The sequence below is a fragment of the Ziziphus jujuba genome, chromosome 9 (assembly GCF_031755915.1).
Source record: "Ziziphus jujuba cultivar Dongzao chromosome 9, ASM3175591v1".
NCBI lineage: Eukaryota > Viridiplantae > Streptophyta > Magnoliopsida > Rosales > Rhamnaceae > Ziziphus > Ziziphus jujuba.
In genome coordinates, this window is record NC_083387.1 from 24,808,349 (window position 1) to 24,825,445 (window position 17,097).

Below are 17,097 nucleotides of genomic sequence, written 5' to 3' on the forward strand. Positions count from 1 at the left end.
AAATCCGGTGTCCTTTTCCTCCAATTCGAGACGGTTTGGGAGAATCGAGGAGTTGAATCCCGAAAGCTTTCCGACGAGATTCCGGCCACCTCGGGTCCGATCTCCGGGAAGTAAGACCGAATCCGTGATCCTCGTCACTCAAGCTTCGATTCGGTATATTACTCGTCAATTTTAGTTGTCGTTTGTGTTCGCTCCCCGGGTACCCATTTGGGAGTTACCCGATTAAAATATTAATGTATTTGGTTGGTGTACTGTGGATGTTTTAGGTGCACGTGTGGATAGTGGAGTTGATCCTGCGGAGGATCTTAGCTGATATACGTGCTCAAGGTGAGTGACCCACCTTTAAAAATATTTTGGGGCAATTAATTATATTTAATTGATGTTTAATTGATATTTGAAATTATGCTCATGTGGTGCAATTTAATTATAATTGTGGAAAATTATTATTTTATTGTGATTTAATTTTATTTATTATGCATGAGAAATGTATTTTCAGTAATAAATCATATGTGGTTTTAATATTATTTATGGGCATAATTGTAACATCCCACATCAGTTGGAGAGGGGCACGAAGCGGTTTTTATAAGGCTGTGGATATCTCTCCCTTCAGGACGCGTTTTGTGAGCAAAACCTTGAGGCAAGGGGGGAGAGAGGGTGTGAACCCTGGGCCAAAGAGGACAATATCCTGATGCGGGTGGTCTGGGCTATTACAGTGGTATCAGAGCCAGTACCCTGATCGGTGTGCTAGCGAGGACGCTGGACCCCAAGGGGGGAGGATTGTAACATCCCACATCGGTTGGAGAGGGGCACGAAACGGTCTTTATAAGGCTGTTGATACCTCTCCCTTCAGGACGCGTTTTGTGAGCAAAACCTTGAGGCCAGGGGGGAGAGAGGGTGTGAACCCTGGGCCAAAGAGGACAATATCCTGATGCGGGTGGTCTGGGCTGTTACATAATTGGTTTAAATATTTTAAGAAAATTATTTGTTTAAATTGGTGGTTTAAATTTTATAATTATGCCCGTGGAATATTATTTGTTGGGCCTCGTGTTACGAGAAAAATTATTTGTATATTGTTATCGATGGTTTCGTACCGGGTATGTTAAAAGAAAATATGTGGGATGGTAAATTTGAAAACTGGTATATTTCCCACGGTGATTTTGGAAAATTGGTACGGTAATAATTAATTTAATAATTATTTTAGATGCACTCATACAGTATTGGTGTTCCGGTGTATATGTGGTTAGCGCGCAAGTATTATGTCTCCCGTGAGTTGCCATTGGACCGAGGGCAGACAAGTTTGATATTGGCCACAGCCGCCCCCCTCCTTGGCCGGGATGACGGTTTCAGCAGCGGTACTGTCGGGACGCCGAAGTGCCGTATGCAAGTTTCTCTCTTTAACCCCCCGCCAGTCGGTGCTCGGGACGCTAGGTATCGGAGGGCATCACTGGTATATGGTGTGGTGCGTCAAGTATAAATTTTCAGATAGAAATTTCAAACCCGAAAGTGTTCAAAAATTATTTATTATATTTTATTACATTTTATTTATATTTGGGGTATTTATTTATTGTTTAGTAAATTATTTGATCCCTTGGTTTTCGGAAATTACGAATATCAGGTTTTGTGAAAATGTTTTAAAAAGGGAACATTTCCAACGGAGTGAATAGTGAGAGTTTTGAGAGAAATTATTACTTTCAATTGTTTATTAATTATTTATCTATTTAATTGTCGGTATTAAATTAAATTCCCTTATTTGTTATATTATTAATATTAAAAGTGTTCAGTAGATAGGGTCGCTCACTGAGATGATTAGCATCTCATGTTTTTTAAATTCCGTTCCCTTAGGTGCAAGGGGTGGTAGACGTTCTTCCGGAGCAAACCAAATCTCCGCCGCTATCGTAGTTCGAGAAGTACCTTTGTATTCGTTTATTTCAATTGTAATATTTCTTTCATCCTTGTTATATTCTCTGTTAATTAGTACTTCATGAAGCTCTGTATATTGTTCTGGACACTTATGTATTATTTATGCACTGGATTACTGTTATTCCTGTGAAGTGCTGTAAAATTGTGGAATTCAATTTGTAGTATTGTGGGAGGAATAAGGGGATGAATATAGAAGTGTGTTTTCAGTGCAGGAAATTTGTGGTAAGTCCAACCCTTAGGGGAGGTTCTGCCGGATTTTCCTTTGGAGGGTCCGGTAGGGTTTCCCTGAGATCAAAACTTGTCTAGGGTTCCGGTGAGGAATTTTGGACGGGTCCTAACATCAATTCATATTATTCCCTAGGCCAAATTAATTGATATTGTTCTCTAATTTCTTCTTTTTAATTCATAATGTGAAATCAGTACTAGAGCAAATCTTTCTTCATGTTTTTTGAATTAAATTAAGTTCTATTAATTGTCATTGTAATTCTTCACAACTATGTAAAAACATGATATTGCTATGAAATCAATAAGCTTGGACATATATATAGGAAGTAGGCCTGGTTAATTGAAAATGACAAAAAGGGAGGTTACAAAGATCTTTTTATTCATTTAGTTGTTAATAGGAATACGAATTTTGATTCAAAGGAAAAAAAAAAAAATGGAAATACAAATTTTTATCAATTCAAAAATATATCTTACTAGACATATTTTACTTCTCTGCTGGTATACTTACTACTCAAATTCATACATAAAAACACATTAATTATGTATATACTAAAAGAAAAAGAATTTTATTTTTAGTACAGAAAATACACACACACACACACATACTTTTTCTTATCGAATTTAGACAAAATTGATAAAAATTAGAGTGAAACACAATTAATCATATTACTTCAAATCCATACTTGCGATTTTTATCTACAAATAAGTAATAAAGAAGTCGTTAGGCTTCTATAGTAATTTTTTTTTGGGGGGGATGAAAATTACGATGTATTTTATAATCTAAAAGAGAGGGGTATTTCATCGGAACCTTGTAGAACCAAGACCTGGAGGAGTACTCATATTACTTCAAATGAAGATTTACTTGCTATTTTAATTTATGAATAAGTAATAAAGAGGCCGTGGGGCTTTTATAGTACAAATTGCTTCATGTGAATATCGAATGCCATAGATGATGAAATATGAGGCTTCTGCAAATTACACAATGAAACCCATGAGAGAGTTTTCACATCGTAAAAGATGCACTAATAAGTTTTTTTCATGCTATAATTACTATGTTTTCACGTTTAACCTATATTTATCTCCTTTTTTTTTTTTTTTTTTGACGAGACATATATTTCTCTCAAGAGGATACAAGTTCTCTTAAAAAATAAAATAAAATAAAGGATACAAGTTTATTCTTACTTTATTAACTGTCAAAGTCCTTAGCTATATATTATAAATTATACCCTACCTTTTTGAAATACAACAATTGATATTTATCCTTTTTTTTTTTTAAAATCCATTTATATTTTTAAAAAAATTCATTCTACCTTTTTTTAAAATCTTATATCTCAAATACAACTACTAAACTGTTTTACAAAACGGTTCAGGAGACCCTTAACTCTATACAATTTTCAGTTTATGGATTAACTCAAGCGTATCAAGATTGTATATATATAATGGAAAAAAAAAAAAAAGACTTAGAAGAAATTGCCATATACTAATAAGAAATAATAGTGATCAGTTAAAACAACAACAAAGTTGGAAGTAAGATTGTAACCTTTGAGATATGAACTGGTGCCATGAGGATAGAATTAAAAGGACCAAATTGTAGGGGTATACCATTTTTAGCTTCATGAAATGCAGACTTCGTGCCCCTCAGCAAGCTCCCGTATGTCAATACTGGTTCATTTTGCACTGCTCTAATGAAGCTACATGTCGTCACACCCGTCAAAGCGTGTCCTCCTGATAAAACCTGCAATATATAAAAGCCTAATTATATATTCACAAGCACTTACAGAAACTATATGATAAAAAATCTCTCATCAGGTCCACCAGATAATATTATATTCACTCATAGTATTTTTCATTGCCACCTGATGATCATCACAAGCACTAATACAAACAGCTAAGCCGCCATTCGCTCCATTATAAATCCCTGGCCTTCAATAGGATCCATCCCTTTTTATTTTACAAACGAATGGCAGAACAAGGACGGTTCCGCTGTGGCTAGTATCCATGAATGCATGGAGTGTTGTGCCTGGTGGTAGTGGCCTAACTATGGTGGCATTGATTAACTTCGTCGTCTAGTATATTCGTCCCTGGGATTTTGTAATCTACGGGGCATATCATTTCGTCGAAGCCATCGACCTCGTCCATGTCCAAGTCCTGTTGTTTTGACCATGGCCGGTGTAGTAGAAGACTAATGAGTCACCTGGTTGGCAGCCACAAACAAGCCAGTTTTTGCAAGGCCCACATGATGTTTTGTTTTGTTGGTTTCATGATAGTACGATCGTTATCATAGTCTGCACAATGAATTCAGTAATTTTTAGTACATTTCTACATTGATTGAATGCATAATATGCTCTTAATTCTTGAGTACTAGCACAAATTTTCTGGAATATTATCAAGGTTCTGAAAGGGTTAATTATGGGAATATTTAACCTTACAAAAGTAATAATGTCTATTTAACTTCATTAGTATATTTAATATTGAAAAAAATTAAAAAAATTGGAAAAATTAAAAAATAGAGAGAAAAAAATAAATTAAAGGTATGCCTTTTGACATTTAGGCTCTTGCTTTTACATGCCTTAAATGTTCAAAATAGAGTTGGCCGTCTTTTTCAATGCCTCCTATAAAGATAAGGCTTTTTCCCTATGCCTCAAACTTAGGCACGCTTAAACCCTGCCTTTTACCACCTTTTAGAATATTGGTTCTTAATAGGACAAGTTAATTAAATATATATATATATATATAGTAATTTTACGGTGTGGCTGTCCACAAACGGACCACATCCAAAATCGACTTTTAGATTTTGCCGTGTATGTGTACACAACAAAATAGATATGTTTTTTTTAAAAATTTCAGTTTTGGATATGATCCGCACCGTATAAGCTCTCTCTCTCTCTCTATATATATATATATATATAAAAAGAGCAAATTCAGCATCTAATTGTATAACATGCTATAGTCATAGTGCTTCATTAAGAGTAACATGATGTCCTATCAACAATAATAAGATGTGTATGCTTGCGTATATCACAGATCTGCAAGGTCACTTTTGCAAATATTTTCTATTATATCAAATTTTTGCTTAGTGGGTGATGTGACCCAATTTGTGATGGGCAACTATTATCCCATGTAAATAACACATCATATTGAACTTATTTTATTTTCATTTGAAAATGGAATAATTCAATAGTTTTTCCATATGGCACTTTATATATCTTACCTGTAAGGACGAGTATGGATTGGTTGGGGAACCCCATTTTCTCAACAAGGAAAGATTTCATGTAAGTAATATTATTCCTAATTCCTCTGAGGGGAAAGCCTTCAGTCCCAACATAGCTAATTCCACAAAGCACTGCCCTCCTCTTTCCATAAGGGAAAGGAGGGGGCATCGTAAAAGGGGCTGGCCGGGGTGGTGGAGGGTAGTAGCCATAGCCATAGCCATAGGCATAGCCATAGGCATAACTAGATGCTCCTGGAAAGCCATAGCTTTTCACGGGAATATGCCGGGACACTGGACTGGTTGGCGTATTGAACTGCTGGTTGGCTGCATGGTTGATTGAGTAGTGTCGGGCTTGAACCAAAGGGTAATCAGCAGTTTGAACCCTGGTTATGGAATTGCAAACAGCACACTGAATGGTCTGAGCTTAAGGTGGAACCTGAAGTTGCGTTCCACAACCGTAGCATCTCTCTCTTTTAGCCATGATTGCTTAATTTGCAAGCTTTTTGAGGAAAGAACCTAAGGAAAAACCTTGTAATAGGGGAATTAATTTAAGAGTTACCATTATTATTTTTTGGGACGATTTATGATGGGTTGGTTATGTGCTTTTTTTAGGTATATATTCCAGATGAGCTTTTAGTGATGAGCTTTATATATATATATATATATAATCCAGATTAAGTGGAAGAAAACCAGATTCTCTGTCTCCTTTTCTCGTGGAGTGGAAGAGAACCAGATTCTCTTTCTGATCTTTTTAGATGTTGAAGACAGTTATTTGTTTTCCATTGAAGAAAGTCAAGAAAAAAACAACGGAAAGTTAGTTTAGCGAAAAGTCATGTAACGAAAAGTCGCTGATGGAATGTTGCTAATGCCAAGGGATGTTTCTGAAATGTTTCAAACTATAAGGTATAATTTGAAATAGGGGTAAATGTTCTAAAAATTTTTTTATCATTGTTTTCTCTTGCATATAGTAGCAGAGGTTTAAATTGCACTGTAAGAGATGCATATCACAAGCAACAATAGCAACATCTAAGAAATCAATAATGGTGACGCAATGAGCTTTCGAGCTTGCAAGCAAATTCAATCATGCTAACATTAATTTGCCTAAAAATCTAAAGGAGAAATATGCAAAGAAGAAACAAAAGTTACATGCACTGATCAAGCAGGGGAAGAAAAAGGCAACTTCATGGTCCTATGCAACAACTCCTTAATTAAATGGAATTAGTTCTGTACTTCAAGATAACATAATAACATTAAGAATAATAATGCTTGACAAGCAAAGAAAAGGTTCAACTTTCAACAACTTTAAAACTAAGAAATTCATGAGTGAAATTAACCTAAAATCCACTAAGTCCTTTTATCTTGGACGTTTGCCGCAGCTCCTTTAAATTTTCTTCTACCTCAAGGCCCTATGTCTAAAGCACAAATTGCACTAACACATCAAAATTTGGAAGCACAGCATGAGAATATTATTAGGCCCAAATCTCGGTCTAGATAATCAACAAATTAATATTCTCTGCCTTTACAAACATATATGCATAAATATATAAGATTATATATGCTATGAAAACATATATTTTTTGCATGTCAAAAACAATAAAAGCTTAAAAAAAAAAAAGGATTTCGGATTTCGGATTGACCATAATTTTTTTTTCAGAAAATAAATTTTAACTAGTCCTCCATATAAGAACTCAAGTCATAGTTTACTTATCTTCAACAGGATGGGTAGGACAGCTTACAATTTTGCATTCTTTGTTTAAAATATATAACTACTCACAGTACCATATGCAACAAACTAGCAAATATAAATATGAAAAGGGAAAAGAAAATTTAAAAAAAGGGACTGAAAAAATAACTTGACCACAACCAAAAGTCAATTGCACCACATATTCACTCTCCACGTGGCCAACACTGTTTTCAGCCTTCACGCGTTGCACTCCACACGCTTAACGGCATTCCTGAAAACAGATGAATGGTCTTTTTATGAGAGCCAATTAGTTCACAACAGATATTATTCAATTGAGGTTAGAATTGCAATTACATACCAGAAGAATTCGCATGTTATGCCAGGGCATCGTAGCTTTTAGGCACTTACGAACCCTCGAAGCATTGCATTCTGAGGAATATACAATGCAACTAGCAAAGATGCATATCAGTTCATCACATGAAGTAATTGGCAAAGACTATAGGAAAACAACTCAAAAAATGTATCACAAACATACAATAGTTATAACTGCCGTATTTATGAAAATTTAAACTATAATTTCACACCAACAATCTAGATTTAAATTAATGGCATTAATTACTTACCGCAAAGTTCAAGCTACATTGCAATTCACAATATTTGCATAACGTATTGAATGAGAATCTCTACAGATTACGACATGATATGGTTTAGATGTAGCATGTTACTCTGTACTCGACTCAATGCAACAAAACTTGTCCACAATAGAAGTTCAACTGACAAATGAAGCATATATGAGTTAAAATATACTAAGAAAACAGAATATAGTTGTATCCCATTGAAAATAAACTAAAATAATAAAAAAAATTAATTCCAAACTTACAGCCCATCTGGTAAGATTTTGTTGCCGGTCTTTGGTCAGTTGTGTCTTGATTCTATTGATGAATTTCTATAGAATAAAATAGAAGATAAGGGTTCGAGATTCTATATCCCTTACAAAAAGATATGGAAAAAAGTCGAAAGCTTTAGGAAAATTGTGGTCATGAACCTGAAGAGTGAAAAGATCAGCAGACTGTCCAACCACTTTATCATATGTAAGGCCTTCTGCTGCAAGTCCAGCCATTGCCACCATTGCAAACCTATTTTAGGCTATTACAAGTTAATCCAGCAATGACAGAGCTTTTTAGAATTCATATGTATTTTTATCATGGTGGATTTTGATCACTAATGCAAATTTGGATAGAAATGTATTGTTTGCCCGTGAAACTGGACAAACAAATAGTGGTTAAAGATTTATTGGAAATTGCATGGTTGTAGTTTTCTGCTGGAGCGAATTTATAATATTGAGAGAGATTATTAAGGACGATATCATTGAAGAGTAATCTTGATTAGAAAGACTGTCAAGTAACAACTTAAATTCCAAAGAGATCATAATTGCCCTGAAGTTGCTATATATCAAATCAAGAAAGTCTTCTGGTTAATATGCATTTACCTAAAAAATGAGCTGCTTCATGTCTAGCAATCCAATTCTGATCATCTAGAAAAAAAAAAAAAAAAAAAAATCATGAAAAGCCATCTATGGCAGCTTGAAGAAGTTTAAAAGTTGCGGATGAAAAACTCATGATGAAAGAATATCATAACTCTCAACAACAGAGATTAAAACTACTTAAGAACTGTCGGCTCATATACTGGAAAATTAATCTGATTTTAAAAGCTTTGTAATGAGATATTTTTTGCGAATAAATTATTTTTACCCACGGGAAATGCTTCCCTCAGCCAAAATACTAAAGACAAGCGATGGCTCCAATCAAGTATGGCACAAAAAAAGCCAAATTCTGAAGGTAGTTGTATGAACACAACACAGGAGAAACCAGAATTCTTTATTCTATTTTATTTTATTTTTTGTATTTGAATACATCATCGTAGAATCTAACAGCTCAACCAAAAAATTAATTGCAATCTACATAAAAGTTACGTTAAAAGATTGGCATGCATGAGAAAGTAATTAAGTACATAGGATAATTCATATTGGATTGGCTCTAAATGAAACCATGGGTGTATGGTGGATACTTTAACACCAAATTCATATAAAATCATTCAACACAACTTCCAAATTGTATATCACTTAAAAATGTATGTCACTTAAAACTTGTAGGCATTGACATTAAACAACATCCATGTATTAAATAGGTCAAACTTCAGAGGCTAAAAAATTAGCTCAAAGTCATAGTCAAACTTGGGATAGAGTAAGTTTTAATTCAAACTACTATTTGTACCTTAACCAGGCTCTCTGTATCTCGATCATCATGATAAGATTCATGTGGTCATGGTGGCCATGATCATCCCTGCGACAAAAATTGCCAAATAATGAGGTTGAATAAGGACATCTATAATACTTAATGGGGACGGAAGAGGAAAATCAAAGCATACATCAAAACATGCCAACTGATACAATTGAGTGGATGAATAGCTGAAAATGGTTATTTTATTATATGTTGATTGACATTCAAATGTAATACCAAGAAAGGGATGATTCTAAACTTGAGAACCAAGATTCAAATACCAAATCAAATTTTGGTTGGCTTTTTTGTTTGTTTGTTTGTTTGTTTTCCCCTTTCATCGTTAAAAGTGGCAGATACATGACTGAGCCACAAAGCTCTCTAAATTTATTTCCGTAAAATATGTTTTGTACATATCCATGTACCTATATATACATCAAATACATTTTATTGGTAATATATGTCCACATCAGATATTGCATACGAACATCTCAGAATGATTTCAAATCGAAAGGTTCTTCATAACCATTACTTTACTATATCAAGAACTTCTAAACATTTACAAAATCAAATTCAAATATTTCAATTTCTTCATGTAAGTCAAAATTGATGCTTGAAGCCAAAAATTATGTCCCAAATACACTATAGCTTATTTTATGATTAATTACAAGTGTAATTCTGAGAATACTTCCAGAATCCAATTTTACTTCAACAACAGGAAAACTTCATTATAAGTCTGAGAATTGAAGGAACAGAGCAAAAAATATTTACATGTTTGTAGGTAGGGGTGGGCTCGGTTCGGTTCGGTTCGGTTTTGTGATTTTTTTAAACCGAATCGACCGGTTCGGTTTGGGTTGGGTACAAAACCGAACCGAACCGACCGTTACATTCAACCCAAACCGAACCGAACCAAATGAATATTTTTCGGTTTGGGTTGGGTTCACGGGTTGGGCTTTCTGATGGGCTTCGGCCCAAATTTTTTTATTTTTGGTTTAGGCCGGTTTGGACCTTATAATGAACTTCACTTTCAGTCCAATTTTTTGTATTTTTGGTTTGGGCCAGTTTGGACCTCATGCATATTTCATGACTAAACCTTCACCTTTGGATTATTATGGGTCGGTTCGGTTTGGGTTGGGTAAATTTTCTACCCACCCGTAACCCGAACCGAAAACCACGGGTTCAATACATATGTAACCGAACCGACCCGTTTAACAGTTAAAAACCAACCCAAACCGACCCAATTAGTTCGGTTCGGGCGGGTTGGTCGGTTTGGGTCGGGTTTTGCCCAGCCCTATTTGTAGGTGATTGTCAAATTGAAAACACATAGAAGTTTATAATATATCGACATTAGAAAACTAATTTCATATTCATTCCTCATCTATGTGCAACCAAATGACTCCATAGAAGAAATGTCGGAGTTAAAAAGGAGAAAATTGCATATATATTACCGGGTGAATATACTTGTCAGAGCCTCATTAACTATCCTACTAATTATAATTTCATCTCATTTATGCACCAGACAAATTGTCAAGCCAAAGTTGTCTATATATAGCGAAAATACAAAAGAATATAATGTTTGAAACACATTAATATTGCCACATGCGAATGAATTTCAGTACTCTACCAAATACATGATATTGAAACTTAATACCGAAGTTCCAAGAAGTGCGAGAGTAAAAGGTACAAGATCCTCATTTATCGAACTACAATCATTGGGGTGTGTGAATTTTCTGAAGCTAAGAAATTGCAGAGAAAAACAATGAAAATCTGGAGGAAAGCTATAGAAAACCTAAGAAAATTTGAGATAATCTTCAAGAAACTTTTCTGTGAAAAAATTAGCTTAAAAAGTAAGCTTTTTAAGAACTTACTATTTTTTTTTTATAGTAAGCTTTATAAGCTCTACGCTGTTACCAAAACAGTCACACAGTTAAAAACAAACAGACTGCTGAGCTGGCATTCTGATGAGAAAGCAAAATAGTTGAGCTGGCATTGACTTCCACGTGGCCGACTTTAGAAACATGTCATCAACAGAGTGGGTCCGTTTGTTGCATTCCATTAAAAAATAATAATATGTGTAAAATTGAGTCAAAATAAATAAATAAATAATACGCGTAAAATAAGTATTACAACTATACATGTATGGCATAAATTTAAGGACATAAATATTTGCATTCCATGAATAAATCTCTTACATTTTTATTATTTTAATTAATAAAATTGCCTCCATAATTTTTATTATAATTATTTTTTTTTTCTGAACAACGTGAAAAAACATATTTTAATTAAAAGGAGTTAAATCAAGAAAAATAATTGAAGCCAACTCAGGCTAGTTAGAACTTTAGAAGAATCCCAGTATTATTATAATCCCAGTAGCTAGCTGATGATAATGAGGAAAATGATCATAAAGCTGCTTTTTATGGCCGTAGTAGAAGCAAACTATCATATCCCTCCTCCCAATATTCCTCCATTTCTACCTGATCATGATCTTTCTTCTCCTTTAGAAATTGACAATAAGTATAACCTTCCTAATATTTTTGCACACTGAGAATTTTATATGTGCATGGGACGTGCTATTACAACGTGCAAAACAACCTAAAAAAGGTGATCCAAAAACACTAAATTGATGATGCCGAATGCTTGTAAAATATATATAATTTACAAACGGTGCGATGCTTTTTATTTTTTAATTTTCTCTCCTATATATATTTATTTATATATCTATATATATATATATATCTATATATATATATCATTCTATCCGGGGGGGATTTTTAGTTGTTAATTTTGTTTGAGCATTTTAATTAATATTGTTCCCTAATTTCTTCTTTTTATAATTCATATTGTTAAAATCAGTACTAGAGCGAATCTTTCTTCTTGCTTTTGAATGAAATTAAGTTCTTTTAATTGTCATTGTAATTCTTTACAATCTTAAATAAATTAAAAAAAAAAAGCCATGATATTGCTAAGAAAAGGAAATAGGCCTCGTTAATTGAAATGTCCCAAAAGGGAGGCATTATAGATCTTTTTTTTTTTGTTTTTTAATTATTAATAAGAAATACGAATTTTTATCAATTTTAAAATCTAGTAGACATACTAGACAAGACATATTCTACTTCTCTGCTGATATACTTCCCAAATTCATACATGAAAACAAACTAATTACATATATACAGAATTTACTTATCGAATTTACACAAAATTAATAATAAAGTGAAACACAATTAATCATATCACTTCAAATTCAGATCTACTTGCAATTTTTACTTACGAATCAGTAAAAAAGAGGCAACGACTTTTATAGTACAAATTGCTTCATGTAAATGTCGAATTTCTCAGATGATGAAATTTGGGGCTCCTGCATTTAACATAATGAAACCAATGAGAGAGTTGTCACATCGTAAAAATGGATTAAGTTGTTCTTATGCTATAAGTAATTTTATCTAACCTATGTTTATTATTATTTTTTGACTCTACTTATATTTATCATAAGAACATACGAGTTTATTGTTATTTTATTAACTGTCAAATTAAGCTAGTTACATTTTGTAAAAGACAATGTAAAATAATATGCTTCATATTGAAGGACAATTGCAATTTATTAACACGTTTAATTATGGCCACAAATTGTCTGCTGCTTTTTTTTTTTTTTTGGGGGGGTCTATTGCGTATTAAATGTGCCGAGTCTTGTAGACTCTACAAACAAAAGCGTCATGATCCTTTTTTTTCATTTTGGTTTGAAAAATAGCAAAATACAAATAAGTTCTAAGCCAATATTAACGTGAATTTGCTAAGAGTTGTTATTCTTCCGAATAGATTTTAAATTTTAAACTAATTATTTATTGAGGTGGTGCTGTATCTAAAGCATTTGCAATGTTAACATATTCATCCACTAGAATTAGATAGTATAGTCTATACATAAAACTGTGTTCCAATTCCCCACATCCAATATAAATATATATATATATATATATATATAAAACTAATGGTATTTAAGTGAGGGTACATATATATATATATATATATATATAAAACATAGATGACTCCAATTGATTAATTTAATAGGATAGTTTGGATGCTATAAGGGTTAGTAAAATAAGTAAGAATTGGATCATTGGATTTGGAGGTAATTGGATCATTCGATGTTCCACATGTGAAATTAAAAAACAAATAGTACTGATAAGATTGTATTTTTTCCAAATCAACTTTTATAAATTTGTTAATTAGGCTTTTGGGTCAAATTGTTATTGGGAAAATTAACAATATACAATTTACAGTTTTTAGATTAACTCAAGCACTAATTAGTGAATATAAAAGGTGTCAATTTTTTAGACGTCCACACTTTGATGTCATTTGTCGTAAAATTCTACATATGTGTATATATATATATATATATAGTGTTATTTCTCCCAAAAATCAAGACTATCTATATATAATGGAGAGAAGAATAGTGGTTAGTTAAAACAACCACGAGGTTGGAAGGAAGAGTTACCTGAGACAGATCTGTTCCAATCAATTTGTTGAGGAGAGAAGCAATAGGACCTCTTAGGCGTATACCAGTTCTAGCTTCACGAATTGCAAACCTCATGGCATTCAGCAACCTTCCATATGTTAAGCCTGGTTCATTTTGCACTGCCTGGATAAAGCTATATGTCATCGCTCCTGTCAGTGTGTTTCCGGATAAAGCCTGCAAATATATATATATATATATATATATATATAGTAAGTGTCAAATAAAATCTTTTAAATTTAATTAGAAAAAATTAATAAAAATAATTAAATCATTAAGTTTATTATTATTTGCAATTTTAGTCCCTTAACTATATGATTTTTGGCACTTCTATCCCTATTTTTTTTGTCAGTTTTGTTCCTTGACTATGGTATCTGTTGGACTTTTTTATTTTTATTTTTTCAGTTTCTAAATTGGAATTTAAGATACATTTATATAATAATTATAAATTAAAAAAAAAAACTTAATTACCATAAAAAATGGGACATCAGAAAACTACCCCAAAAAAAAAAAAAAAAAAAAAAAGGGTAGAAGGGCTAGACATCCTAAAATTAAGGGACTAAAAAAAAGTTGCAAATTTTACACTGCTCACATTGGTATCTGCAGAGGTCTGATGATCATCACAAGCACTAATACAAACAGCCAAACCACCATCTGTTCCTTTGTAAATCGACGGACTTCGATGGTCTTCCCACACATAGTATCCTTCCTTGTTCATCCTACAAAGGAATGGCAGATCGAGGACTGTTGCGCTGTAGCAAGCATCAATGAGCGCATGAAGAGTTGCGCCTTTTGGTAGTGGCCTTACAATGGTGGCATTGATTTCGTCGTCCACTATCATTCCCTGGCTTTCGTAATCCACGGGGCATAACGTTTCGTCGAAGCCGTCCACCTCGTCCATGTCGTAGTCTCGTTGTCTCGAGCCGTGGCCGGAGTAGTGGAAGACTAATGAATCACCTGACTGGCAGCCATGGACAAGCCAATGGAGGGCCATCCTCATGTTTTGTTTTGTTGGAATCCTGAGAGGGTCATTCTCGTATTCTGCATAATTAATTAAGTAAAATTGTAATTAGTACATCTGCTAGATCAAACACATAAAACAAGTAATTAATCCTTCCCTTAATTTGCTTTTATTTTTATTTTATATATATATATATATATTTTTTTTTTTTATGGGTTCTCAATAATGAGTGCTAGCATAAATTTATGGTGCATAATATTAAACTCTTAATGGTCATTACTATGACACAGGTCAATAAAGGATATGTAAAGCAAATTGGGTATCCTATCATATAGCTATGCTATAAGAGGCAGCTTGCACGGTATTACAAGTAATAAAATGTGTATGCTCACTATATCATAGGCGTACAAAGTTAACTATAGCAATTTTTTTATTATTATATTAATTTTTCTATAATAGATGTGTCACCCGTTTATGATAAATAGCTAACGTCTTATTACAATTATATGAAATGGACAAAACAATAATAATAATAACTATAACAGTTAAAATGTTTTTTACATTAGAGTCTAAGAGTCTTTACCTGTAAGGATGAGTATGGAGTCATTTGGGAAACCCATTTTCTCAACAAGAAAATATTTCATGCAACTAATATCATTAACACTTCCTTTGATCTGGCGACTAGTGCCAAGATAGCTAACTCCACAAAGCACTGCCCTCCTCTTTCCATGAGTGGAAGGAGGAGGCATCGCTGGCCGGGGCAGTGGAGGAGGGTAGTAGCCATGGCCATAACTAGGTCCTCCCGTAAAGCCATAGCTACTCACAGGAGGAATATTATGGGGCATGACTGTACTGATTAGGGTTTTGAACCGGTTGGCTGCATGGTTGATTGAGCCTTGGGCTTGCGCCAAAGGGTAATTTGTGGTTCGAACCCTGGTTATGGAATTGCACATAGCACACTGAATGGTTTGGGCTTCAGGTGGAACCTGAAGTTGCACCCCACACCCAGAGCATCTCTCTCTCCTAGCCATGAATGCTTAATTTGCAAGATTTTTGAGGAAAGAAAGCTAGCTAGATACGGAATTTAAGAGGCTTTTTGGGGATGATTTATGAGAGTTGGTTTGGTGGACCTCAACGGTTTACTATTTTTTAGGATTTTTTTTAATGATGGGCTTTTTAGATATATATTCTCGATTAGGAGTGGAAGAGAACCAGATTCTCTCTCCTTTTTGTGGAGTGTGAAATTTTCTAATGAAGATTTGGTTCTTCTACGTCTGGCAAAAGAAACTTAGGCCAGCTTTTTGTTTTCCATTGAACGAAGTCTAAAAAAGAATATTAAGGCATCTGCTTTTTTACTGCTGAGAGTTTGGTTGTTGACAAATTATACATATTCTTTGAATGATTGGAGCCTATATGATTTCAAAATTAAGATTTTGCATAAGATAATCAGATTAACCGAAAAAAAGGAAAACATTGAGCAAAATCCTATTCTCGATTGGACAATTTGCGTGATCCAATCGGCAATAGAATTTTTGAATCAATGTATTTGTCTATTGTTTGGTTAATGTTGATTCATTTTCATTTCTAGCTTGGTATACCACGTGAATTATAGCCCACTAATGCTTGGCTTTATTATGATGATCTCTCTACTTCTGAATATCCAATTAAATTTTTTACCCAAAACAAAAAAAAGTATCCAATTAAATTTACTAATTAATTATAAATGTTTCAACTATTGTGATTTTGATTCCTCTATAGCACTTTGAATTAGGACAATCTACAGGAGTTATGGTTTTAAGGGTCGATTAGCATCAAAGGGAAACTATAAAACAAAGGGTATTTTGTGGTTTGGAAGGGATAAAGACTAGGTTGAATTTGGATAGGGGTTTAGAAAACATAATTTATTAGACATATTGTCTGTGCCATTTCGTCATCAGAATGACAACCGGTAATAATAAACCTGTCAGGTTCTATATTCGATGAAGCCTGGAACTAAAAGTTCCTCCTCTTGCAATTTAACATAAGAATATATATTTATATATATATATATATATAGTAAAATATTTTATTAGCAACATCAAACAACTTTTTTTTTTTTTTAGCTGAAACATCAAACAACTTATATTGCCTCATTTTGCTTGATTATATGCAACCCAAAATAAAGCTCTGTCCATTGGTGGCACACTTCTTTATGGTGTAGTACCGTAACATATCCTATATATATATATATATATATATGTATGTATAGGTATATGCAATTCTCAATTGTACTAAGCCTAGCCCATTTGCCTATGTTAAGCACCTAAAAGTTTC

The 17,097-nt window shown here is 33.5% G+C and overlaps 1 protein-coding gene and 1 pseudogene across 1 annotated transcript; both read right to left on the minus strand.

Annotated features, from left to right (window-relative positions):
- Positions 1-3,433: 3,433 nt before the first annotated feature.
- On the minus strand, positions 3,434-5,920 carry LOC132799529 (metacaspase-1-like; annotated as a pseudogene).
- A 6,423-nt stretch (positions 5,921-12,343) lies between these two features.
- On the minus strand, positions 12,344-15,919 carry LOC107427661 (metacaspase-1). The gene is made up of 4 exons (XM_016038044.4): positions 15,368-15,919; positions 14,416-14,864; positions 13,806-14,000; positions 12,344-12,671 (listed from the first exon to the last, which is right to left on the minus strand). Exons 1-4 carry the CDS (start codon positions 15,813-15,815, stop codon positions 12,612-12,614), a joined length of 1,152 nt encoding a protein of 383 aa, XP_015893530.1. The 5' UTR covers positions 15,816-15,919; the 3' UTR covers positions 12,344-12,611.
- Between the last annotated feature and the right edge of the window lie 1,178 nt (positions 15,920-17,097).